Genomic DNA, 27,040 nt, shown 5'->3' on the forward strand with positions numbered 1-27,040 from the left:
AAAAATTCAATAAATTTAGAGCTCTTGTGCAATTACTATTGATTATTTCATTCATATGAGATTCTGACCAATAGAAAGCTACATAAATCTAAATTAAATCGATAATTTTTGATAATTTCCTGTCGTCAAGTATATTACGTCAGATGCCCTTCGTTGCTACGAAAAAATACATTCAGTGACATTAATGACAATTAATGTTTTAAAAATTATAAAAGTCATGACTTTCAACCGTAAAATATTTATAACAACTGTGTGTTTAATTGTACTAATTTGTACTTACATACATAAATTACAATAAAATTTTGGTATTGAACAGTTTTATTCATGAAATAATCGCAACAAATTGCACTCGATCTCTAAAATTAATATAGAATTTTTGCCCTCGTGACAATTTGACATAATTTCACTCGCCTTCGGCTCGTGAAATTAAAACTGTCAAAGTGACACTCGGAAAAATTCAATAATTTTAGAGCTCTTGTGCAATTACTACTGATAATTTCCCGCCAAGTATATTACGTCAGATGCCCTTCGTTGCTTCGAAAAAATACATTCAGTGACATTAATGACAATTATTAATGTTTTAAAAATTATAAAAGTGATGACTTTCAACTGTCAAATTAATATTTATAACAACTGTTTGTTTAATTGTACTAATTTGTACTTACATAAATCAATTACAATAAAATTTTGGTTTTGAACAGTTTTATTCATGAAATAATCGCAACAAATTGCACTCGATCTCTAAAATTAATATATAATTTTTGCCCTCGTGACACTTTAGACATAATTTCACTCGCCTTCGGCTCGTGAAATTAAAACTGTCAAAGTGTCACTCGGGAAAATTCAATAATTTTAGAGCTCTTGTGCAATTACTACTGATAATCTTTATTTCAGTTCCTCGAAGATACTAAACTTACTTATACAAAAATATCTTGGAAAATTAGAATACATAGGAAAGAGATTCACTAAAACAATAAAAACTGTATAAAATGCTTTATTGTGTATATAATAAAATGTAGATTATTCACAAAACCATTGTTTTCCTTTCATTCAAACTGACTAGGTGCTCGGAGTACCTCCTGCAGTTCCCTTGTTTGTTGCCTCCGATTGTTTGTTCTGGCCAGGAGGCATGTCAGCTGGACCTCTTCCAGGAAGTTCCCCAGGACTTGGAGGTCCTCTTCCAGAAGCAGCTTCCTGGCTTTGAGCATCGTTCGTACCCTAAAAACCATATACCTAGTATATATGAAAAAAAAGTACATGGAAAAGTATTACATGGTGGCTACATTTTCTCTTAAAATGACGATTTTGGATGAAAGTCTGTTTTTAATGTGAATAACTGAAAACGTTGTGAATAGTGTTGCCCAAAATCGGTCTTGGTCTTGCAGTCTTGGTCTTGTTTTTGCGTTTTCGCAAGACCAAGACCAAGACCAAGACTTACCGTACAAGACTTAAGCAAGAACAAGACTAAGTCTGCGAGATTCTTGCGTCTTGAAGTTAGAACTGAGGGTCGTTTTAGGGAGTATATAAGTTCGGCTATATTCTTAGATACTCTATGAGAAACAAAAAAAAAATTGTAAAATTTTTTTTGAAAATTGGATTTATGCGCATTACGGAACAATACCATAAACATACATAGCGAATCAAAATATCAATTAAAAAAATACTTGACCAATTTGACATGTACTCAAAGGTCATTATTATAATGTAAGAATAAAATATTTTGTACATCTTTCCCAGCAGCCGACTTCTTCGCTCTGAAATTAATTGTCCAGGTTTTGAGAATAGGCGTCTTCTAATCATAACATAACATTCCTGCGTTGCGACGTCTACAGTAATATAGAATACCGTATACCACTTTTTAAAAATGTGTCACCTTAGCTAATAGAAAATAATATACTTAATAAATAAGTATATAAGTAATTAATTTTTCTCATTATTAGTTTTCTAGGAATCCAAACACCAGACAACTTATCGGTATACATATTATAAATAGTAAGACTATTATGTATTGTTTATGCTGACTGTGCTATGAGGTCACTCGGCTAAACAAAAATTGCCGAAACAGCGCGGCTATTATTGAAAAGTATCATAAGATATTGATACCAGACAAAAGTAGAGATAATGCCGGATATCGTGTAAACAAAATACCGAAATATTATTTTAATGATATACATTTTTCCAAGAAATTAACGCACCACTTAAACTGATTATTTTTAATGTCTCAAATTTCCTAAACCTGTTGTCCGATTTAAGTGATTTTTTTAAATGTGTTGTCTTATTTTTTATAAATATGTATTGCTGTAATAATATTGTTGCTAGACAGGGCAATTATTGTCATTGTATACCGGGTGTACCAGTCAAACTGTGGTTTTTCTCACTCTGTGGAATATTCTAGCATTATGCTAACTTATTATTCAAGCATGCAATAGAATGCTGAAATTAAAACCCAACTATAGCCTCATATTTTCTTAGCATTATGTGTTTTTATTCATTCACTTATATTGGATAATAAAAAAGTTAGGTACTTTTTTAACTAGCCATGTTTTTCATAAATACAGGATGTTTTTAAATAAGTATGGCAAACTTTAATGGGTACCTAATTCTGCAAAAAAAAGTAATGACAGTTTGTTTCATAAACGTTTACTTTATAAATGCTTTGTTTCCCAAAAAGGGGGTGTTGAAACTTTTCTTACAAACTGACGATTTATTTATTGCTCTAAAACCGGTTGAGATATGCAAATGAAATTTTGTGAGTTTTAAGAGGTAGTTTTAACTTTAGTTCGTTAGGACATAGGTAGGTATCACTTATATTGTGGGTTCAAACCCCACCCGGTGTCAGTTGTTTAGATATTTATTAATTTGTCTAGTCTTTACTATGGCTGTGATATTCAAGCTTAAAATATACCTCTCTGTTACGTTGTTCTAAGATATGCAATAGGCTAATGGACAACTGCGAGACTTGCAAGACCAAGACCAAGACCAAGACCGGGAGCGCAATACCAAGACCAAGACCAAGACCAGGTGTACTGGCGCAAGACCAAGACCAAGACCAAGACTGTCTTGGTCTTGCATTTGGGCAACACTAATTGTGATTATAAAATTAGACACTCACACAGAAGGTGGGCAATAAGTTTCGAGCGAACAATTCTAAGAAGAATATATCGAGGAATAAAAGAGCAAGGTTTGTGGCGCAGGCTTTGCAACTTACAACCGAGTTGTATACAAGTTTCGGGGAACCTAACGTTGTAAAATTCATTAAAGTAGCAAGCCTTACATGGATAGACAGGTAATCGGGCGATGGGAGGTGAAAAGTCGGCCACTCATGATACTGCGGCGTCGTTTATTTTGTCAAAGGAGTAATTGACAAAAATTTTGACCGTGCCTTCAACAAAATTGTTACAATTTGACCACAGAAATACTGGCCTGTCTGTTGCAGTACTGCAGAATTGATATCATCGACGATTTTGTCGAACGGCACAGCTATATCGTGAGTGGCCGGCTTAATAGAGAACAGTTTTTGACCGAAGAGGACCGATGGAACAACGAGCCAAAGACTGCGGTATCAACACATCCTAAAAGACGATTTAAAATCTTTTGGAGTTAGAACATGGAAAAGAGTTGCCAGAGAGACGGGCGAATGGAGGATTGTTCTCTCTGTCTCAAAACGAGCTGTGATGCCACCGATAATGATAATAAAATTAGATGAATTATACAAATACGCGCAAAATAGCGAAGTCGATATCTGTATAACCTTGATAAAATATGAAAAAAAAAAAAAAACAGCAAGAAAATATTAAGATCAATTTAGTACAGATTCCTGTTTTTCCAATATTCAGTTATTAATACGAAACCTGAACCAGTTGAACAGAAAGTAGAGGGACAAAGGCCGCCGTATCAGAGATCTACCAATTATACTCCTCCCTCCCTAAAACGACGAAACAAAAATTCAATTTAAATAAATTTAAACATCCACAAGGAAAAAGTTTTCCTGTAGTTGGCTGAATATCATGTAATACAAAAAACAATAAAATCCTTTATAAAAAGTATATATTTAAAATCCCTCAAAAGGGGTACATCACAGAACTAGTTTTCGATTGGTTTACCAATCATCATCAGTGCTTACCTAAAATGAATATATTCTGGTAAAATAATGCAAACATTTTGAAATTTTGACTACGGTTAAGAAAAGTTGTACGGTTAAGTTTGGTTAATGGTCCAAAAACCAAAACCGTCATAAGATGAAGATGACAGTACGGGATGGGGGGTATGAAATGTCTATGAGGAAATTAATGAGAAAGGAACATGAACGGGACCCAGAAAGGAAATTAGACTTTTGATTTGGTTTTACTATAGATAAGTGTTATATGTTGGTAATGACAGATTAAATAGGTAGGGTGAGAATAGTCATATGTAGAAATATGGTGGTGGGTTGTATATAGATGAAAATTTATTATAATGTGGATGTCTGTGGATGATGATATCAGCAATTTATATGTATGTTATGGATAGATGAAAGTTGTTTGATGGCTAAAGATGAAAAGAAAATTATTGTGGCTTGTACCAGGTAAATTATAAGTGTGGATGTGAACGAAGCAGTAGAAGGGGGTGAAAAGTAATATTGTAAATGTGATAAGAAAACGTTGTCGATGGAGTGGTTGGAATTGTTCCGATTGAACGAAACATGGCGGTTGACACAATTCGGACTTTTTTGTTTTTCTTTGATTATTTCTAGGTCCTCGTACAAGTCTAATAAGAAGTCTTTCTGTGGGATGTTGTGAAGTAGAGAGACATCATCTGGGATATTCAAAGTATGATTTTTATGTTTGAGATGTTGAGAAAAGGTAGAGGTGTTCTCTCTTTTGGTGTGTTCAAGAGAGCAAGAAGCAAGTGATCTACAAATTCTTTCTGTGTAAGTAGCATCACAGTCAGAACATTGTAGTCTATAAACACCACTACGATTCATGTAATTGATACTATCTTTGGAATTGGATAAAGATTGTCCTAAGTTGTTGGAAACTTTAAAAGAAATTTGGATTTTGTCTACTGATCTTTTAATAATACTCGAAATATCCCCAGATAGCCTATCTTGGTGAAATGGTGACATTTAAACAATTATTCCACAATTCTTTTAAGTTGGCTGAAACATACAAGAAGTCATAATTTACTTTATGATTTGATCAACAAGTCTAAAAAGCTAACAAAAAAGTGGGGGGTAACAACTATTTTTAAAAATAAAAGATGAAAATAACAAAGCGATTTTTTGGTGGGTTATCAGAAGGTGAAATTGTTTCAGAACCGGAATCGTACTTCAGGTGTTTTATTTAGGTGAATATACCTACATATTGATTTCTCAAACTAAACAAAGGTTTTAAAGTCTTTGACTCGAATAATGTATTTGAAGTATGAAAACCCAAAAATTTTTATCATTTTCAAATGAAATTATAAAAAAGCAAGTCGAAAGAACTTACAAAATTGTTAATAATAAAATACAAAAAACCTGCATCCATTTTCCAGGGGTAATATCAGCATGTTTTCCGCTATTAACCCGTCCGGTTAGAATTTTTCAAAATTAATGTTAATTAACAATTAACTAGGACTCCTATGAGACAGGAACTACTATCAGACTTGTCGTTGCCGTCTATAGAAACCAAAAATCTAGACCCGTGTTGAGCTGCCCCCCCCCCCACTTGCCAAAATTAAAAAACCAATAGCCCTGATTTATGAGCTATTTATGAGCTTTCAAATTCCGCAAATTAAAAATTTTGAGCTCGTTCCACTGAGCAGGAATTTAATATCTTAGTGGGGGGGGGGGGCTTTTTGAGCTCATCCCCTTCACCCCCAAACAACCCTTTAATTGATTTTACTTAAGAGAAACATGCTGAAAAAAATTAAAATATATCGTATCACGGATATTATTCCAATAGCTTATATATTCTAAGAATAAACTCTTAAATCATGCGCATTTCGATTATTGAGCTACAACCCCTTCGCAAGAAAACCACTCCATTTTCCAGGCTTAAAAAAGAGTTGTACTTAAAATGCATTAAATTAATTATTTGGCGACTAAATATCGTTTAATAATTTATGAGGTCCTAAAATACGCGCCATTAGGTCATTAAGCCAGCCACATTGTTTGATTTGCTTGTCTAGATAATGTTTAGAAGAAATGCGTTCAATGTGCTTCCCCGTTTAGGATTTTGTCCTCTTCAGGGTTTGAGGTGAATGTATTGTGTTGGCAGCAAAAGCAAACAGTCCGAAAAACACACTGGGGCAAGCGCCGTGTCCTGGTGTTCTTGGATCCTGGGTTATGCCGGACGGTGGTGTCCAGAAGGCTAAGAAGTCAACAGAGAAGAAAGTTTGATGGATTGTTGTTGGTTCCATAGACATTTACGTGTACTGTCCGTGCTTTGCTCTCGACCAGTCTCCCTAGAAACCATTGTACAACGACAGGCGAACCTGCGTCCCTCGTCGGCGGTCAGGAGGTGGCTTTGAGCGCAGCGTGGACAGTGTGCGTTCGAGTGGAGAAAATAGTTGCGGCTATTTTCTTGGGACGAACAGGTATAATTGTGCAATGAAGTTGGGAAACCGCAAAAAACCAACTTCTCCCTGTTCGGGGTAGGGAAGAGGAAATGTTAGAGGTGGGTACGGTAGGCTAACGGGGTAGCCTCAAGGATGTTTTCGTACTCCACCGGGAGTTCGTCAATGCATGTTTGCATTAGAGCGGACGGTACATGAATCTTTTTGCGTTTGGGCTTTCGGTGGAGTACGTGGCCGGAAGATGAACAGGAACATTTGAGAGATTCTTGTGTGTCGGAAGGGGGGCCGTTGATTACTTTGATTGTGAAGTTCCTGTTCAGAGAGTTTATTCTCTCGGTGATTTTGGGGGTGTTCGAGATGTTATGGATTTCGTTTGAGGGATATCGCCAGTGCTCATAGTTGCATCTACGCAAGATTCTACGTTCTGTTCTCAACAACCTCTCTTGTTTTTGTCTTGAACAAAGAGAGTAGATACACGATTTGTACTCCATGACGGGTCGAATAAAGGTCTTGTAAGTGTGAATGAGAGTCTTCTTGTGTGTCTTGCCAATTTTTCCCGAGAGAGCGTTGAGAAGTCTGGCCCTTTTCCTTACCCTATCTAAAGTTGCCTTTAGATCTGCGTCCCAGTTGAGAGTCCTGGTGAACAGTACTCCCAAATAGTTCGCAGTCGGGCTAACAACAAGCCTTTCTCCCAACAGTCTCAGTGGATATTGGTCGTCTTCATTGCGTATGATTCTATTTGACACAGAAGGGGCGCGAAACCCATTCGCCGACGCCGTCCAACAGAGCCTGGGTTCTTCTGAAGAGGAGTCTTGGGTTGTATCGAGAGGTTGTTGAGAGCAGAGTCGTGTCGTCTGCATAGAGAAACAGCCGAGTACCTGGGATATTTTGGTTAGTGATGTCGCTGTTGTAGATGATGTACAACAGCGGTGCTAGGACTGAACCCTGGGGAACTCCAGCTTGTGGAGTGAAGGGGGTGGACTTTTGATCGCCTATTTTAACTCTGACAGTACGGTTGTGGAGGTAGGAGTGTACAATTTTGGTAAATTGCAATGGTAGCCCGATGTCCAGAAGTTTCCGAACAAGCCCGTCGTGCCAGACCTGGTCGAAAGCCTTCTGCACATCCAGAAATGTGGCTATGGCGAATGAACCATCGTTGATGGTTTGAGTAACTTTGGTAGTGAAATCTATTAATGCATGTTTAGTAGATTTACCTGACTGGAATCCGTATTGGAATTTTGGTATGATATTGTGGTTTTCGAGAAAGTCATTGAGCCTCTCTTTTAATTTAGGTCATTAAATTGCAATTTCTTTTATATAGTGCAGTCACTGAAGGTAAAAATCAACTATTAGCTTCAATTTCGGTAAACCTTCATCGATTTTCACGAAAATTGGTGAGTGGTTAGAGGATACCCCAAGAAACAAAGGTGACATGGTGCCACCTTGCTCCTTTATCATGGGGGTGGATACCACCCCTTCTCGGGGGTAAAAATTATTTTATTAAAAATAACTCCACAAATCCATAGAAGGACAAATTATAAGCAAAATTTGTTATATAAAGTTATTAAAACAAATAAATACTTTTTCAGTTATTAAAGTTCAAAGATTTTAATTATTCGTGAAAAAAATGCATATTTTAAAGCGGTTTTTCGTAAATCACTGAAAAAGTGTAAGTTTTTACAAAAAAGTTAATAGAAGTTAAATTCGTGTAGCTTATATTCTAAGAATAAACTCTTAAATCACGCGCATTTTGATTATTGAGCTACAACCCCTTCGCAAGGAAACCACCCTATCTTCCCGGCTTAAGAGAGAATTTTACTTAAAATGAATTAAATTAATTATTTGGCGACTACATATCGTTTAATAATTTATAAGCTCGTAAAATACACGCATTTTAATTATTGAATTGAAATTTTCTTTCTATAGTGCAGTCACTGAAGGTAAAAATCAACTATGACCTTCGATTTCGGTGAACCTCCATTCATTTTCACAAAAATTGGTGAGTGTATAGAGGATACCTCAACAAACAAAAGTAACATGGTACCAACTTGCGGTTTTAGCCTGGGGTAGAATTCACCCCTTCTTGGGGGTGAAAATTGCTTTATTAAAAATAACCCCACAAGTCGATAGAGGGACAAATTCTTAGCAAAATTTGTTATATATTGTTATTAAAATAAATCAACACTTTTTACATTATTAAAGATCAAATATTTTAATTTTTGTGAAAAAAATGCATGTTTTAAAGCGATTTTTCATAAATAACTCAAAAATTGTAAGTTTTTACAAAAAAGTTTTCATCACTAAAATTGAAGCTAATAAAAAATATAATAAATTCGTCACTTGAAAAACCATTTAATGTTACTTAATTTAAAGTAAGTTATAGGTAATTGAATGTATGTATATTTTTTTCTGCGAGTATTCAAATCTAAGGATCCAAGCTTAAATAACGGGAAAGCGATGCATTTTATAACACTTACTAAATTCTTGTTAAAGTACTTAGAAATACCTATTAAAATGAGCTCCGGAAGAAGTTGATAGCATCAAAATTTATACTCCAAAAATTTTTCCAAAAAATGATATTGTTTTTTTTGGAATAACTGTTAATTTTTATTATATCAGGCACATCCAACTATTTCAAAGTTAATTTCAAGAGCTGTAAAACTGTATTACATTTAATCTTTCAAATACTTTATTTTTTTAAGATAATAGGTTTAAAGGCTCCAGTTACATTGTTCTCGCAGTAAAATTTAGGCTTAAACGTTCCCATCTTGGTTATTTTGATTCATACAGAAATCAAAAGACAAGTAAAATCTTTGCTAATAAAAAAAAACTGAATTTTCGTTACCTATCTAGAATTTTTTACGTGTAGCGACTAGCGAGTATTGTTGTTATATATATATATATATATATATATATATATATATATATATATATATATATATATATATATATATATATATATATATATATATATATATATATATGTATGAATTAAAAAAATCAAAATTTTTCAACTTTTCGTAAATTATTTGCTTTTGATAATAACTCCAACAATACTCGCTAGTAATTCACACGTAAAAAGCAACGTAAGCAACACGTAAAAAATTCTAGATAGGTAACGAAAATTCAGTTTTTTTTTATTAGCAAAGATTTTACTTGTCTTTTGATTTCTGTATATATATATATATATATATATATATATATATATATATATATATATATATATATATATATATATATATATATATATTTAAAATATGCATTCTAAATCGGTAAAAATGTTTAAGGTCATTACTTATGCTAAAGTAAAGAAAGTCTTATAGGGAAATGGCGTTCGTTTTATTTTTCACTTTTTACTAGAAATTTGAAAGGGTCCTATTATTTTCATGTTCACTTGCTTAATTTTGATGATATCAACTTCTTTCGGTATTCATTTAATAGGTATTTCTGAGTGCTTTGACAAATATATATTCAGTATATTTTATAAAATGCATAGTTTTCCTGTTAATTAGGCTTGAATAATTAGATTTGAGTACTAGCCGAAACAAAAAATGCATTTAATTAGATACATATAAGTCAGTATGAATTAATAATAAATGGTTTTTCAAAGCTTTAATTTTGGTAATGATAACTTTTTTATAAAAACTTACAATTTTTAAGTGATTTGCGGAAAACCGCTTTAAAGCATGCATTTTTTCACGAAAAATTTAAATTTTTGATCTTTAATAACTCAAAAAGTATTGATTTATTTTAATAACTTTATATAACAAATTCTGCTTATAATTTGTCCTTCTATTGATTTGTGGAGTTATTTTTAATAAAATAATTTTCACCCCCGAGAAGGGGTGTTAAAAGGGTAAAGGCGCAAGGTGGCACCATGTGACCTTTGTTTGTTGGGGTGTCCTCTAACCACTCACGAATTTTCGTGAAAATCGATGAAGCTTCACCGAAATTGAAGCTAATAGTTGATTTTTACCTTCAGTGACTGCACTATACAAAAGAAATTGCAATTTAATGACCTAATGGCGCGTATTTTGGGAGCTCATAAATTATTAAACGATATTTATGCCTGGTTGCATCAACAGATCTTAAGCTCCAGCTTAGCTAAGCTCTACTTATAGATAGGGCCTCCTTGAGTATCACTGACGTTGCACTATAATTTTAGATTCTTATCTTATTATCCATTATATCTATTATTATATTATGGTATTCTTATTGTAATATATTATTAATTATATTATATTAATTCTTATGATATTCTCGACTTAAGCTTAAGATCTGTTGGTGCAACCGGGCATTAGTCGCCAAATAAATAAGTTAATGCATTTTAAGTACAACTCTCTCTTAAGCCTGGAAAATAGGGTGGTTTTCTTGCGAAGGGGTTGTAGCTCAATAATCGAAATGCGCATGATTTAAGAGTTTATTCTTAGTATAAGCTATTGGAATAATATCCGTGATACGATATATTTTAATTTTTTTCAGCATGTTTCTCTTAAGTAAAATCAATTAAAGGGTTGTTTGGGGGTGAAGGGGATGAGCTCAAAAATCTAAACTATATCATTTCAAGATCTCATAAATAGCTCGTAATTCTGCCGCAAAAATCGATTCAATATCCCTATTTTTCAGTAGTGGGGGGGGCTGAGTCAGCCCCCCACTAAAATATTAAATTCCTGCTCAGTGGAACGAGCTCAAAATTTTTAATTTGCGGAATATGAAAGCTCATAAATCATTGATACTGGTTTTTTAATTTTGGCAAGTGGGGGGGGGGGCAGCTCAACACGGGTAAAATCTAGACACATTTAAATCTTATTCAGCTACTATAATAAATAAATTTGCCGAGGAAAAGGCGAGAAAAGTTAATTTTTTAATTTGTTTAGGCAACATATTGGCTCGCAGGATCATTTGTATTGTAATTATATTAATATACTTTATATCTACATTTATACTACAAATATTTTGTTCAATATAAGCTTCTTTTTATGTTTTTGCTTCTTTTGTCGAAAACTTTTTTAGAACTTTTATAGTATAATACTATACCAGACGTGGAAAAGGGCCCCGCGACAAGATTTCATACGGGGCCATTGTGGGCCTAGCTACGCCACTGTAGAGAGACAATTACCTTATTTGAGATGTGTTAAGATGAACTAACCAACCTAATTGAAGCTGGCAATGGGATAAAACTTGAGCCCTTTATTGTTTAACCTGAACTTGGATAAAATAATAAAAAAATTGAAAACTAAAAAAGGATACCAAATGGGACAAAAACAGCTTAGAATAATCTGCTATTCAGACGATGCAATACTAATCTCTCAAAGTGAAGATGATTTACAAGGTATATTTATTTATTAAGCGCAACAGGCCTTGTAGGCCTTAGGGCTAAAATGTTTACATTTCTGATTACATAAATAATATAATAAATAACTTAATATAACTTACATAACTTATAAAACTTATACATTTTATTTAATTACACTTCAGTCTTTTTATACACTCCTTCACCACCTCTCTTCATCTCCTCCTGTCCAATGCTAGTTTTTTCCATCTCTCAAAGTTACTTTTCTTCAAGTCTTCATACACACTGTCCTTCCATCTTTTCCTTGGCCTGCCTTTCCTCCTCTTTTGTATTGGTCTTCGTGAGTGTACCATTTTTGGCATTCGTTTACTTCCCATTCTCTCGATGTGCCCAAAGTATCGTATTCTCTGTGCTTTGATCGTCGTCGTGATCGTTGGATCTTGATATAGTTCTCCCAATTCTTTATTGGTTTTTCTTCTCCACTGACCTTCTATTTTCACACCTCCATATATTGCTTTGCATTTTTCTCTCCCATCTTTCTGAATGGTCTGTTTCTGACTTTTTGAGCACCCATGTTTCGCATGCGTATGTTACTGTAGGTCTGATAACAGTCTTATAAATTCTTATTTTTGTTTTTCTTGATACGTATTTGGATTTCAATAATGTGCGTAATGCTCCATATTTTTTATTCCCCTTAGCTATTCTTGCCTTTATCTCCCCTTCTTCATGACCATTTTCATCTATTTTGGCTCCCAGGTAAATAATTTCTTTGGCTCTTTTGAAAGAGTATGTTTTTTCTCCATCTATTTGTACTATGATGTTATTCTCGTTTCCTTTTTGGATCTCTCCCATTATCATATACTTTGTCTTTTCTTCATTTATTTTAAGTCCGAATTTTTTGGCTTCTGTTATTATGTTTTTCATTAACTTTTGTAGTTCTTTTTTGCTTGTTGCTAATAGCGTCAGATCATCTGCAAATGCTATGCATTGGTGGCCGTTTTTAAATATCGTTTCTTCCATGTTTATTCTGCTTTTCCTGATTATTCCTTCCAATGTTAGATTGAATGCCGTTGTTGATAGTGGGTCTCCTTGTCGTAATCCTTCCTTGGTTTCAAACTTTTTGGATGTATACCCTTTCCAAGCTGTTTCGTTTGTTGTGTTTTCCATCGTCATCCTGAAAATTTTACTTGGTATCCCCAATTCTTTCATCAGTTCGTACATCTGCTGTCTATTTACTGTGTCGTAAGCCTGCTTAAAGTCTATGAACAAAGCATATAGTACTGTTTTATGTTCGTAACAGGTAGTCTGTATTTCTTTTAAGGCAAATATTTGGTCAGTCGTTGATCTGTTGTTTCTAAAACCTGCCTGGTATTCTCCCAGTATGTTTTCCGAATATTGACTTAGCCTTTTTCTTATACTTTGTGCCAAGATTTTGTAAACTATTTCTAATAGTGCGATGCCTCTGTAGTTTTCGCATAGCATTCTATCACCTTTTTTATGTATAGGGCATATCCTTGCTATGGTCCACTCTTCTGGCATTTTTTCTACTTCCCATATTCTTTTTATCAGGTCATATATCTCTCTCTGTAATCTTTTCCCTCCTGATTTTATCATTTCGGCCCATATTTCTGTTATTCCTGGTCTTTTGTTATTTTTCAAGCTCTTTATTTCGTTCTTTATTTCTTGTTCTGTGGGTATTTCTATTGCTATCTGATCATCTTCAATTTCATGGTTTGTTTCCTTTTGTACTTCGCTCTTATTTAGCAGTTCTGTGAAATAGTTTTGCCAGTTTTCCATTATTTTTTCCGGCTCATTTAGCAACAGCACTTTATCATCTCTTATATATGGGTTGTTTTTTTTGATATCCTCTTTCCATTTTTTTTGCTTCCTGGTAGAATGATCTTATTTCTTTTTTTGAAATTTTTCTTCTATTCCTTTCAGTTTGTTCTCGTTGTATTTTCTCTTTTTGCTTGTACATTTTCTTTTCATGATTTTTCTCAATTCTCTGTATTCTTCTCTAGTGCTTTCTTCGTCATTTGTGAGATTTTTGAGTCTTACCTTTCTTATTGCTTCTGCTACTTCTTGACATTCTTCATCATACCAATCTTTTGTTTTGTGTCTTCTTTTAGTTTTCGCTAGGATTGCTTTACTTGTGTTCAAGATTGCTTCTTTGATATTTTCCCATTGCTTGTCTGGGTTTGACGTTTCTTGTTCCCTGATTAGTCTGTTGGTTATTCCCTGTTCATACTTCTTCTGTATGTTGTTATCTTTTAGTAGTCCTATGTTGAATTGTTTTCCAATTTTTTCTTTTGTTTTATTGTTTTTCTTTATGTTATGCTCGATTTTGTATTCTGCTCTCACCAAGTAGTGGTCAGAGTTACAGTCCGCCCCTCTCATGCTCTTTACATTTATTACATTGTTTGCATGTTTCTTCTCTATTAAAATATGGTCTATCTGATTTACTGTCTTTTTATCAGGGGAAATCCACGTTCCTTTATATACATCTTTTCGGCGTAATTGTGTGCATTTACAAAGATTTACAAGGTATGCTGCACCAATTTAATATAAATGCCAGAAAATTGAACATGTTAATTTCCCCCAAAAATACAAAATGCATGGTTCTAACAGCAAATCCAATAAGATTAAATTGGAGGGTCAAATAATAGAACAAGTGATGGAGTTTAAATATCTAGGCATCAGCATCACACTATCTAGCTACGGAAGGATCGAAACAGAAGTGGAAGATCAAGTGAATAGAGCAAACAGAGCCGCAGGTTGCCTGAATGACACAATATGGAGAAATAAAAATATCGGAAAAGAAATGAAAGGCAGAATTTACAAAACACACGGACCAATAATGACATAATATGCGACAGAAACACGACCTGGCACAGAGAGGACAAAAAGGCTTCTCGAAAGATAAAAGCGGAGATAAAAACCCTTCGGAAAATCGATGGTAAGTTTCTATGGGACGGAGCTAGAAGTACAGATATACGATTGAGATGCAACGTGGACAATATTACTAACTGGGTAAGAAACAGAAGAGTGTAATGGAATAACCACATAACCCGAAGGACGACAAGAGACGGTTTCTGAATAGGAAGACGATTAGTGGGAAGACGACGAAATCGATGGAACGACAACTTACTGGAGACACATTGAAAAAACAGTAATGTCTAAACAAAAAAAGAAGAACACGGCGTTATTTTTTATATCTAAAAGGGTATTAACATTCAGAATTGTTACATATCTGCTAATATGTATAAATAGAAGAATTGTTTTAATACTGGATAATTTAGGAAGTTTAAAAAAGAAGATAATTAAAATGTAAAATATGCTCAAACCCATGCTGTAAAACAAATTCGTCGCCCTGAGCATGTCTGTTTAAGACATATATTTGAGAAGTTTGTAAGACAGCGATATTTAGAATTCAGAAAAACAAAGGTATATTTTTTACAAGTTACGATCACTTTATAGTTTTGTTGTTAGAATATGAAGGAATTATGAATCGGACAAGAGAGAGAAACATTGCAAAACATTCAATTTATAGGTTTCTGGCTTATCAGAAAAAAAAGTCGAAAAATATATATATAATATGCATATAATATATATATATGTATATATATATATATATATATATATATATATATATATACTACATACTATGCAGTACATAATAATTATAAAAAAGTATAAAGAAAATATGAAAGAAATATTCCAAAATGTATTGCTTACCAGAACGACTAACACTACCAACAATAGTACAAATGTTTTCATTTTAATACTGTATGGCATACCAGTCTCACTTTCATTTTTATATCAGATATAAATCCTTTCCTCTACAAGCGTAATTACATTATTATTAAAATCCCCAAATTTTTGTCCACAAATTGGTGCATTTGTTTAAGTACTTATCCAAATTTAGATATTTCTTCAACGCTCTTGTTCGTTTTAAGTGGATTATAATTTTAAAATTACTTGTAATTCACCTGTATTTCATGATATCATGATGTTTTAAAATAAATACATACTTAATTCAATTATATATAATTTTTATTTATTTCCACAAATAAAATAAAAGTGTTTTCGTAATTACAGTTGAAGGTTTCAGCTATTTTATTAGATAATATATTTGCACTGATATAAAAGAGTACACATTCTAATGATGTGGGTACTGCATGTGTAGTTATTTTTTTGTAGGTCACAGTAAGTTAATGTTGTTCTGAAGCTATTTCCTTGTGGCATTTTTATAATCAACTATTTTCAATGGGAAATAAGCCACAATTTTACCAAAAAAAGATTTTATTAACGTTTCGACGCCCAAGTCGAGTGTCGTTGTCAAAATACAAAATAACACTAAATTAAACAAAAATGTTGTTGCTTAGTAAAAAATTCTTCAAATAATTTATTTAGTCTGACTCATTTATATCGGCAATTCAGACATGTATTATACATTTTAAAGTAGAAGACTTTAAAATGATATTGCCAATATTGATGAGTTGCGTTCCTGGGACGACTTTACTAAAAGATCATTTGATTACATGAAATCAACACGACTCAAGAATATCCGCCACAAAAAATCATAGCATGTGATCTGCCTTTAAAAAGACAACTTGATATTGATGGATATTCTTGAGTTGTGTTGATTTCATGTAATCAAATGAACTATCTTTTAGTAAAGTCGTGCCAGGAACGCAACTCATCAATATTGGCAAATTTTAAAGTCTTCTACTGTAAAATGTATAATACATGTCTGCATTGCCGATATAAATGAGTCAGATTAAGAAGAATTTTTGACTAATTAACAACATTTTTGTTTAATTTAGTGTTATTTTGTATTTTGACAACGACACCGGACTTGGGCGCCGAAAAGTTAATAAAATATTTTTTTTTTGGTAAAATTGTGGCTTACTGTGGCTACTGTTAATTGTGGTAGAATACTTCGTAGTTTTTAGATATACCATTTCTTCAATATTTGAATTTTGTCAAACTATTGTGTTAATTGCTAAGCATCTCTTCATTTTTTGGGGTTCTTTTGCAAATCATTTTAATACATTCTTGCCTTTTTTATTTAGTCAGATACCAGAAATAGCCACCTATCTTGGTGTTTAGTTAAAATCTGTTTTAAGATGTTAAATTATACTTGGATTCAATTTATTGATCTTCTTCCTATTCTTTTGTATAGACATGACTAACTCTATCTGTTTTTTCAATGTGCGTACAGTAAGTTTTCATTCCATCGTTTTCGTGGTCTTCCCACTGATCGTATTCCTATTGGGGAACCGTTTCTCGCTGTCCTTACTTCTCTATTTTTGTTGTCATGCGGCTTAATGTGATCATTCCACTCTACTCTTCTGTTTCTTGCCCAGTTGTTAATTTTCTCCATCTTGCATCTCCGTTCTATATCTGTACTTATAGCTCTATCCCATAGTATCTTATCATCGATCTCCGCTGTTTCGAGAAATCTTTTTATCCTCTCTGTGTCAAATCTTTTTATCCTCTCCGAATTTCACAATAAGATCACAACTATTGCATAACCGACCAACCTTGTTTAAAAATCGCACACCCAATTTTACATTTATAAGTTCTTGAACATCCTGAACAACATCTAACAATCCTATATAAATAAAATCTACACTATTAATTAAAAATAACATCACTTTATATATAACTAACAATTTTGAGTTCCTCGGTTTAATGTCGTGTATCTTACTAATGCCCTCAAAATCCTGCCAATGTTTTGTTAATATATTACATTCAAATCTATCCCTTTACCAACCATCCCTTTAGCAAAGTGCAGAGAAAAGTATGATATTGAATACTACTATATTCTTCCCTTATACCGGAAAGTAAGTATATATCTTATACTTGACATACTTTTGGTTGTCACTGCATATGAATGCGTGCATGTATGTGATTATGAGGATTGTACACCATGCGTACGTACATGTATTCATGTGCATGCATAAATATATATACTTTGATATTTGATTATTTGATTGTTATATGATGTTATTTGATTTAATTGATCATTAACTTTTGATTTAAACCAGACCACTTACTAACTGTGGTTTTTTGTTGTTTGTAGCATTTAATTTTACTTTAACCGGGACCTGAGGATGCTGTGAATATTGTAGACAGCGAAACCGGTCGTCGGTTGTAAAATAAATTGTTTGTGAGAACGTCTCTCTTTTCTTTACTACAATGAATTATTTAAGTTTTTTGGGTTAGGTATGGTATTTCCAACGGTATATAACACAATATAGTATAAAATATCCATGGTTACAAAACTATTTTGTTTTCTGAATGTCTGCACTCGACTTACCGTGTACCGGTAGCTTTATAGCCTATTAGAGTGTTTTAGGTTTTTGCGATTTCCCGAATACTACGTTTTTAGCTTTTGATGTCAGATACCTCTGGTCCATTAGATGATAGAAGGTCAAAATTTTTACAGTAATTGAAGATAGATAATATCTCGCTGTCTCGCGTAAATTTTTATTGAAAAATGTACAAAAACAAGTAAAATAAAAAATAAAATCTAAAATTTTTTAGTTTTTTTTTGTATAAGTATTTTAAAAATTTTTAAAGTAAATGTTTCTTTCGCTCTAACTTTAAAAAAATATAAACGGGACTAAACAATACATCGCACACCTAGTTCAATTGTGCCACAACTGCAAAAAATTCGAATTTTGGGTTAAGGCTGTAAAATATTGCCTATATAATGGCCCATCTAATGCAATACAGCCTGAACTAAAATATTGTTTTGGATAAGTATAGAGTAAGTTACTTCAGTATTTCACTGTAGGGTTTTTGGAAGTTTTGAAAATGGAATATAGCCGTAACTGGGAGATGTGGCGATAATATACACAGCCACAATACAACCGATGTAATTCAATACGTTCAATACGGCCACAACTGCAAAAATCAAGAGAGATGTGGCGATAATATACACTGCCACAATACAACCGATATAATTCAATACGGCCACAACTGCAAAAATCAATTGATTTTTTCATTATATTGCCACCGTATCTCCTAGGTATCGTTTTATAAATGACTTTCTTCACAATGCAATATCGCCATAACTATCAAAATAATAATAACGTTTTATTTTTAATAAATTGTAATAAGATCCAGCCAATAAGTGTATAATTTGCTACCTAAATTGTAATTTTGAAGCAAGTCATTCTCAAAATAAATTATTTACAGGGCAAAACGCGTTTACTACAGAACGTTTTGCTCATTTCTCGAGAATATTGTGTTTTGCACTTGTGGCACTATTGAACTAGGTGTGCGACATGTAGTTTCAAAATAAAACAAAAATTAGGTCTCTAATGCCTGGTTGCACCAACAGATCTTAAGCTCCAGCTTACCTAAGCTCTGCTTATAGATAGGGCCTTCTTGAGTATCAGTTACCTTGCACCATAATTTTAGATTCTTGCCTTATTATCAATTATATCTATTATTATATTATGGTATTCTTATTGTAATATACTATAATTATATTATATTAATTCTTATGATATTCTCGACTTAAGCTTAGGATCTGTTGGTGCAACCGGGCATAAGTGTTTTGGTTACAGAGCTATATGACATATTGTTACCATTGTCGTTAAATGGGACTTTCGGTGCCCTTAAGTCCAAGGATAGAAAAAAATACCTAAAACCAGGTAATTTTTTCTATCCTTGGATTTAAGAGGTCGGAAGCTATGCTTATATATCTCAATCGTTTATTAAGTAAGAATTCCATGCCACAAATATGATTGGTTCTATAACCCCTGTAATAGAGAATGTGCTTATTTTTTTCTCCAGACTGCCGTCATCTGTCCATCCGACTTTACGAAGAGATATAGGTTTGTTCCAACACAACGAAAAACCGTCACGTAACGATCACTATCCTGAGCAGTAAACAAAATAGCGCATGGAACGTATTATTCTATAGTAGCTTGATCGTTACGACATGACGGTTTTTCGTTATGTTGAAACAAACCTAATAATGTCCGCTGCATATGGATAAACCTCTTCTAGCTAAACCTCTAGCTTCCGTGGTTTATTGGTTTATTCATGGAGCGTACAAATGTTCTATGAGAAAACCAATGTTATAAACCTTGTTTCGTTTGATTGGTTGTTGCTGCTCCGTATGGAATTGTTTATTTTTCATCAAACGCATCCCTAGATGGTGGATAGAGGAGTGCCCTAATCAGTACTAGGACAAGCGGTTAGGAGAAATAAAATCCCTCCGCGAACCAAAATACACTAAGATATGGTAACCCTGACAGAAGAGTCTCCAGGTTGGGGGTTAGGCAATGGGTTAACACCCCGCTCCTGTCAAACTTTATTTTTTACGAAAACTTCAAAAAAAACTTTTAATATCTAACTAGATTAAAATTAGGTATTACCTGGTTATAGTGCATTATTGTTCCATAGTTAGGTCTATATCCGTTTGTAAATACTTTTGTTCTTTCATTTGTTCGTTGCCCCGAAAAAATATCCAGTTTACCCTAAAGCCAAAGTTATATCATATGTTAATATCAATAATAAACAAAGCGAGGATTTAAGAAAACTGTTAAAAATAATTAAAAGAACGGAATTTTTGGGAATATATAGATTGTGATTGTTAGTTTTGATGTAACGCGAGAAATAAATAGTAAATAAAGTAAATAAACGCGAGAATTATAGAAGGTAACCGAACATATTATTGAATGCCAAAAATGTTAATAAAATCAAAGTATGTATCCAGAAAACAAAAATAAGAATAGATGATAGGTTGGGGCATATAGAAAAAATGGGAAGAGAAGGAATTTCAAAATTTTCATAAAAGAAAGTCAACACAAGTGACCAACAGTAAAATTGGAAAAACAGGTCACAGATTTAAAAAAATGGAAAGAAATAAAAAAACAAATATATAGAAGAGCTCTTAATAAACTAACTTACAGCAATAGAAAATAAAAACAATAAACAATAAACAATAATTTTGTATTTGTTAGGCTGTATATTTAACAAATAACCTAGTGAATTGGGAATGCTACTTCAAACAGATATATCCACAAACATCTGGGGACACCATTTTGTTTTGTGCATGTATCTGTTTCCATAAAATTAATAACATAACACAAAACGTTGATTAAATTTCTTAGTCTAAAAACCATTTCTACTATTTGAATTTATTTTGTTAAATTTGAATAAGTAGGTACCTACATGGTTTAATAATTTATTCCGAAATTCACTCCATGGCAGAAAGCTTATGTTTATGATATTTTGTGTTATTAATAACTAGTTTGTTACTGTTTATGCCTGCACACTGTATATTATAGGCAGAATGTACATAATTGTTAAATAAGATATTGCTTAGATTATTTATGTCTGTTTTTTAATAACACATCAATGTTTATTTATGCGTATCATTTCTAAGAATTTTCTATATAGGCATATCGTTATTATGTGTAGGAGCAAATCTAAATGAAATAATAGCAGAATGAAAAATCAGGATAGAAATATAGCATAAACTAGTGGACACATAAAGCGGATTCAGAAAATGACGTAATACAAAAGACCATAATATATTCAATATGCAACAGGCAATGGAGAAAGCCTTAAATACAAATAAAGAAGTATACATATTACATAAGTTTTATAGACATGGAAAAAGCAAGTACCTTGTATAAATACAGAGTGGGCCAAAGAAAAGAGTCTACTTCGATATTTAGCAGTAGGTTTCATACTAGTGACGTCTTCCATCTTGGCGTGATGACGTAATCAATGATTTTTTTTAAATGGGAAAAGGTGTGTGTGCATTTGAAAGGGTGTTCAATTATCTATTCAGGGGTGAGAGCACGCCAAATAGAATTCTATTTTGTTGACGTCACAAAATCGAATTTCACAATGGGAGAATCGACGATTGCTAGGCAACGTGACGTCACCAAAATAGAATTCTATTTGGCGTGCTCTCACCCCTGTAATATAAACAATAATATCATTATTTAAACGGGGTGGCCAAAAAATAATATTTGATTTAAATTAATTGAAGCAACAAGAAGAATGTATGTAATTTATTTAACACAAAATACATTATATGTTTATTGGGCAAATAAACATTGTTTTTCGCTTAAATTAAATGTTCAAACTATCAAGAGGTAGGTGGGAGGCTGTTTGTGATGTAATTTAAGCGAAAAGAAATGTTTATTTGTAAAATAAACATTATTTTTATTTTATGACAGCAGCACAATGTATTTTGAGTTAAATAAATTACATACAATACATTTTTACATACATTTTTGCCCAATTAATTTAATTCAAAAATATTTTTTTGAATAGAAAATTGAACACCTTTTGAAATGAGCTACCACACTACCCCTATTCCTATTTAAAAAAATCATCGATTACGTCATCACGGTCTGATGGATGACGTGACTAGTATGAAATATATGCCAAAAAATTGCAATACAAAAATAAAAATCAATTTGTCTCGGCATTTCCTTAAGCTCTAATAATTACTGCTAAATATCGAGGTGTAATCTTTTCTTTGGCCCACCCTGTATAATAGATGAGGTAATGAAAAAATGCAAGAACACGTTTAAAAAAATACTGTATCGGATGGAATATAATGCAAATGATAAATACAGAGATATGTGTATTTGAAGATGACATAGTATTATTCGCCAAAACGTCAGAAAATTCCAGCACAATTTAGAAAAATGGAATACACAGAAGTTAAAAATACAACCTAAATGTAAATTAAGAGAAAACACAGATAATAAAAATAAGGAAAAAAGACATGGATGACCCAATCCAAGTGGTGATAGATCAATAAAAATACAGCAATCAAATACTGTGATGAGCCCGCTAATAACCGGCAAAATAGCGCAAAAGATGGAAAACAATACATTGGGAAACAAATAGAGATGAAACTAGTGAAGGTGGAAATGATCGTTATAAACATACAAATTAACATGGTTTGTACTGAATAAAAAGAAGTATTTGGTTTTACTTACAAGTATTTAAGTATTTAGTTAATAGTAATTGAATAAAGTCATTTCTTTATTGCTATATTTAGGTAAATACTTAAATACTTGTAAGTAAAAGCAAATACTTTTTTTTATTCAATAAATTCATTACATTACATAGTTTCACACCTTTAGACGTATCAGAGGAGTATGACAACTATCACTGTGACAGTAGAATTTTATAAAATGCTCCTGTCACAGACGTCTAAAGGTGGGAAACTATGTATTGTAATGTTAATTTATATGTTTATAACGATCATTTCCATCTCCACTAGTTTCATCTCTATTTGTTTCAAAATGTTTTATGTTTTCCATCTCTTGCGCTATTTTGCCAGTTATTAGCGCGCGATCATCACTGGATATACGTTAACGTTTAAACAGAAAACTGGATCTTAAGCAGAAGACACCAGGATAGGTTACAAGCAGCAGATATCAAATACCTCAGAAGAACGATAGGGACGAGAAACGAGACTTATACAAACTTAAAATTAAACCGTTACTTGGCACAACCCTTATACAACCAGTGTTGACATATGGTTCGGAGACATGAACCATTTCTAAGGCAGATGAAACCTGCTTATATTTGAACGAAGAAATAGAACTGACTAGCGTAATAGACTTGGGAAGGTCGGGGGTTCTTTTATAGGGCTGTAGCAGCATTGATGATGACGACTTGACAAAGTAAAGGTTAGCATAGTTTGGTCATATAACACGAATTGACAACAACAGGAAGTGAAAAGGGTGTGAAAAACTAAATGAATAGGGAAAAACAGGAAAAACAGACCAATAAAAGAGTGGAACAGTAACATAGCCGATATATTACAAAATAATGGCAAACCTTGGCAAGGATCAACAAAAACTCCTAATAAAAGAAAATAATGGCACATCTTGACAAGGAGCAACAAAAGTGGCTAAGAAAAGAAAATAATGGCGAAAATGTATCAAGAGCTAGAAGTACTCCCATCGATGCCTAACGGTAGAAGGCGTTACGAAGAAGGTGTTATGCATATAATGTAGGTACAGAATATATGTAGTTGCTGTTGTTTACGATTATATTAATAACTCTTGGTTTTATATGAATTTAGTTATTTACCTGTATTCTTTTTTTAATAAAAATTATCTTGATTACAATATTTTTTACAGCCTCCTTTGCTTCAGGGCGCACAAAACTCCGAAGCCGACTCTGCATGTCACTTGTCTTTACCATTTAGTCCAGAAAATTATTCCAGTTCGTTTTTTTTGCACCAATTTACTGAAAAAGAGGTTCTTGTAACAAATCCACAGGGTACCATGGGGTACAGCGGTTGCAAAATTGTTTAAACAATTTTAAACGAATTAAAAAAATCAAGTTTTTCACTTAGGACAATTTTTTTTAGATTCTTTGGGTCATTCTGAGCAAAAAAGGTTTCTTGTGCGTTTCATGTGTTTCATGCGATTTAAAATTTACCATTTTCAAGGCTTTTAAGCAGTTAAAAAATATTATTATAAAAGTCAGAAAGTGACCAAATCAAATTTTAAAGCAAAACGCGTCAAGAGCCTGAAGACATTTTTGTCATTATTTTATTATTAAGCTGTTATTTTTAATTATTAACAAGGAGCGAATTGAGGCGGCCGTCAATGTGAGTGCGAGTGAGATGCACCATTGATGGCCGAAATGGTGCATCTCTTTCGCACTCATCATTGACGGCCGCCGAATACGCGCTAAGCGCTCATTGTTTATAATTAAAAATAACTGCTTAGTAATGAAATAATGAAAAAAAAATCTTCAGGATCTCGTAATGGGGGTTTTAAACTTTGGTTTGGTCAGTTTCTAACTTTCATAATAATAATTTTTAACCGAGTTATTAAGCCTTCAAAATATGAATTTTAGCGTTTTTCAAATTTTAAATCGCATAAAACTCGACGACAATCAATTTTATTGAAAAATCACAAGAGACCTTTTTTGCTCAGAATGGCCCAAGTAATTTAAAAAAAAATTTGTACCAAGTGAAAAAATTAATTTTTTGATGGATTTATAAGAACCTCTTTTTAGGTTCAAAAAGTTTGAACTCAGTTATTTAACTTTGTGAAATAGTCCAGAAAGCCACTGCGCATACGCTAGGAAAAATATTCTGATCTTATATAATCTTATAAATAATCTTACTCAAAAAGGACTCCTTTTAACAAATTTGCATGTTGCCAGGACCAAAAGGTGGTCAAAAATTTTTTAAAGGTTTTTTTTTTGTTTTTTTCCTAAAATTATTTTTTTTTGTATGGAAAAAAGTTTTTTTAGGTTTTTTGGATCATTACAAACAGAAAAGGTCTTTAGTGACTTTTCTCTAAAAATGATAGTTTCTGACATATAAGCGATTAAAAAAATTGAAAAATTGCGAAATCGGCCATTTTTAACCCTCAAAAACTATGTGAAAAACTGAAAATTTGGATGTTGCCAAGATAGGTGTATATTCTTTAAACATCGATTGATGAAATCCCGAAGAGTTTTTTGCAATACAATATTCACAACTCCTTTGTTTTTTAATTGCTAATCAAGCGTGCGCGACACTATTTTCCACCGACAGTATGGTGCAAATGAAAGGAATAAATTCGTTATTTCGTAAACCGGCGACTTTAAGGAAAAATCCCGAAACAGGTCGATTTTTATTTATTGTGGCATATATGGTATACTAGTGACTTCATCCGTCTGGGCGTGATGACGTAATGGATGATTTTTTTAAATGAGAATAGGGGTCGTGTGGTAGCTCATTTGAAAGGTTCTTCAATTCTCTATTCAGTAATGTAAACATTTACATAATTATTTATACAGGGTGTCCTTCTACTTCTTTTTTGTCAAATAATTTAATTTAATAAATTTTCTTTGGACACCCTGTATAAATAATTATGTAAATGTATATATTACTGAATAGAAAATTGAAGAACCTTTCAAATGAGCTAGCACACGACCTATATTCTCATTTAAACAAATCATCGATTACGTCATCACGTCCAGATGGATGACGTCACTAGTATACCATATATGCCACAATATCATAACTTAAAAATAAAAATCGACCTGTTTCGGGATTTTTCCTCAAAGTTCCCGGTTTACGAAATAACGAATTTATTCCTTTCATTTGTACCATACTGTCGGTGGAAAATAGTGTCGCGTACGCTTGATTAGAAATTAAAAAACAGAGCAGGTTTGAATACTGTATTGCAAAAAACTCTTCGGCATTTCATCAATCGATGTTTAAAGAATATCTGCCTTCCTTGGCAAAATTCAAATTTTCAGTTTTTCACATAGTTTTTGAGGGTTAAAAAGGGCCGATTTCGCAATTTTTCAATTTTTAATCGCTTTATGTCAAAAACTATCAGAGAAAAGTTACTAAAGACCTTTTCTGTTTGGAATGATCCAAAAAACCTGAAAAAACTTTTTTCCATGCAAAAAAAAAATTTAGGAAAAAAACCAAAAAAAAATGTTTAAAACATTTTTGACCACCTTTTGGTCCTGGCAACATGCAAATTTGTTAAAAGGAGTCCTTTTTGAGTAAGATTGTGCAAAAAATCCGAATCAGAATATTTTTCCTAGCGGATGCGCAGTGGCTTTCTGGACTAAAAGTAAAAAACAAATCGGAATAATTTACCTAACGAGGGCGAGCATACAGCTGGACTAATTGGTAACACTTCACGACCGTTACTTGGTCTTCGCTTCTTAAGACAACTATACATAATATTAATAGAACATATTAAAAAAGTGACAGTACTATTGAGGACAAAAAATACTTGAATTTAGTACGAGTAGGTACAGTGTGAATATAACTTTATCAGGGATATAAATAGCAATTTACAAACTACAACCCACTTTTTAGAAGTACATATAAGAAAATAATAACATCAAAAAAATCACTTACCGTGAATAGTACAATACAATTAACAAATACATTCATCGCTAAAGTCATATTATTATCTTCCAGATTTCCATCTACTAGTAGCTACTTAGTGAGTTAATTATTTCCCTTATTTACCCGAAGAATATTAATATTTCTATTTATGTTCTTATCAAGTTGTATTTTTCCAAATCCATAAACAATACTGAACACTTTGGCTGGCATATTATTTCGTTTCACTTCAAGACTGCATATTAATGAGGAACTAACAACTAACAGCGTTTGGAAAGTTAGTTGAGATATTGACTAAGTTTCTACGGATATAAACACAGATAAGTTCGTCG

At 32.7% G+C, this 27,040-nt stretch overlaps 1 protein-coding gene across 2 annotated transcripts; it reads right to left on the reverse strand.

Moving 5' to 3' along the window:
- Nucleotides 1-978: 978 nt before the first annotated feature.
- On the reverse strand, nucleotides 979-27,040 carry LOC126882324 (uncharacterized). 2 transcript variants are annotated; one of them, XM_050647203.1, is made up of 3 exons: nucleotides 26,721-27,040; nucleotides 20,230-20,331; nucleotides 979-1,218 (listed from the first exon to the last, which is right to left on the reverse strand). In XM_050647203.1, the coding sequence occupies exons 1-3, from the start codon at nucleotides 26,766-26,768 to the stop codon at nucleotides 1,060-1,062; spliced, it is 309 nt and encodes a 102-aa protein (XP_050503160.1). In that variant the 5' UTR covers nucleotides 26,769-27,040; the 3' UTR covers nucleotides 979-1,059. The 2 variants fall into 2 exon arrangements, with proteins under 2 accessions (XP_050503160.1, XP_050503159.1); XM_050647202.1 differs by lacking the exon at nucleotides 26,721-27,040 and adding an exon at nucleotides 23,927-24,074.

This window comes from Diabrotica virgifera, chromosome 3 (genome assembly GCF_917563875.1).
Source record: "Diabrotica virgifera virgifera chromosome 3, PGI_DIABVI_V3a".
Taxonomy (NCBI): Eukaryota; Metazoa; Arthropoda; class Insecta; order Coleoptera; family Chrysomelidae; genus Diabrotica; species Diabrotica virgifera.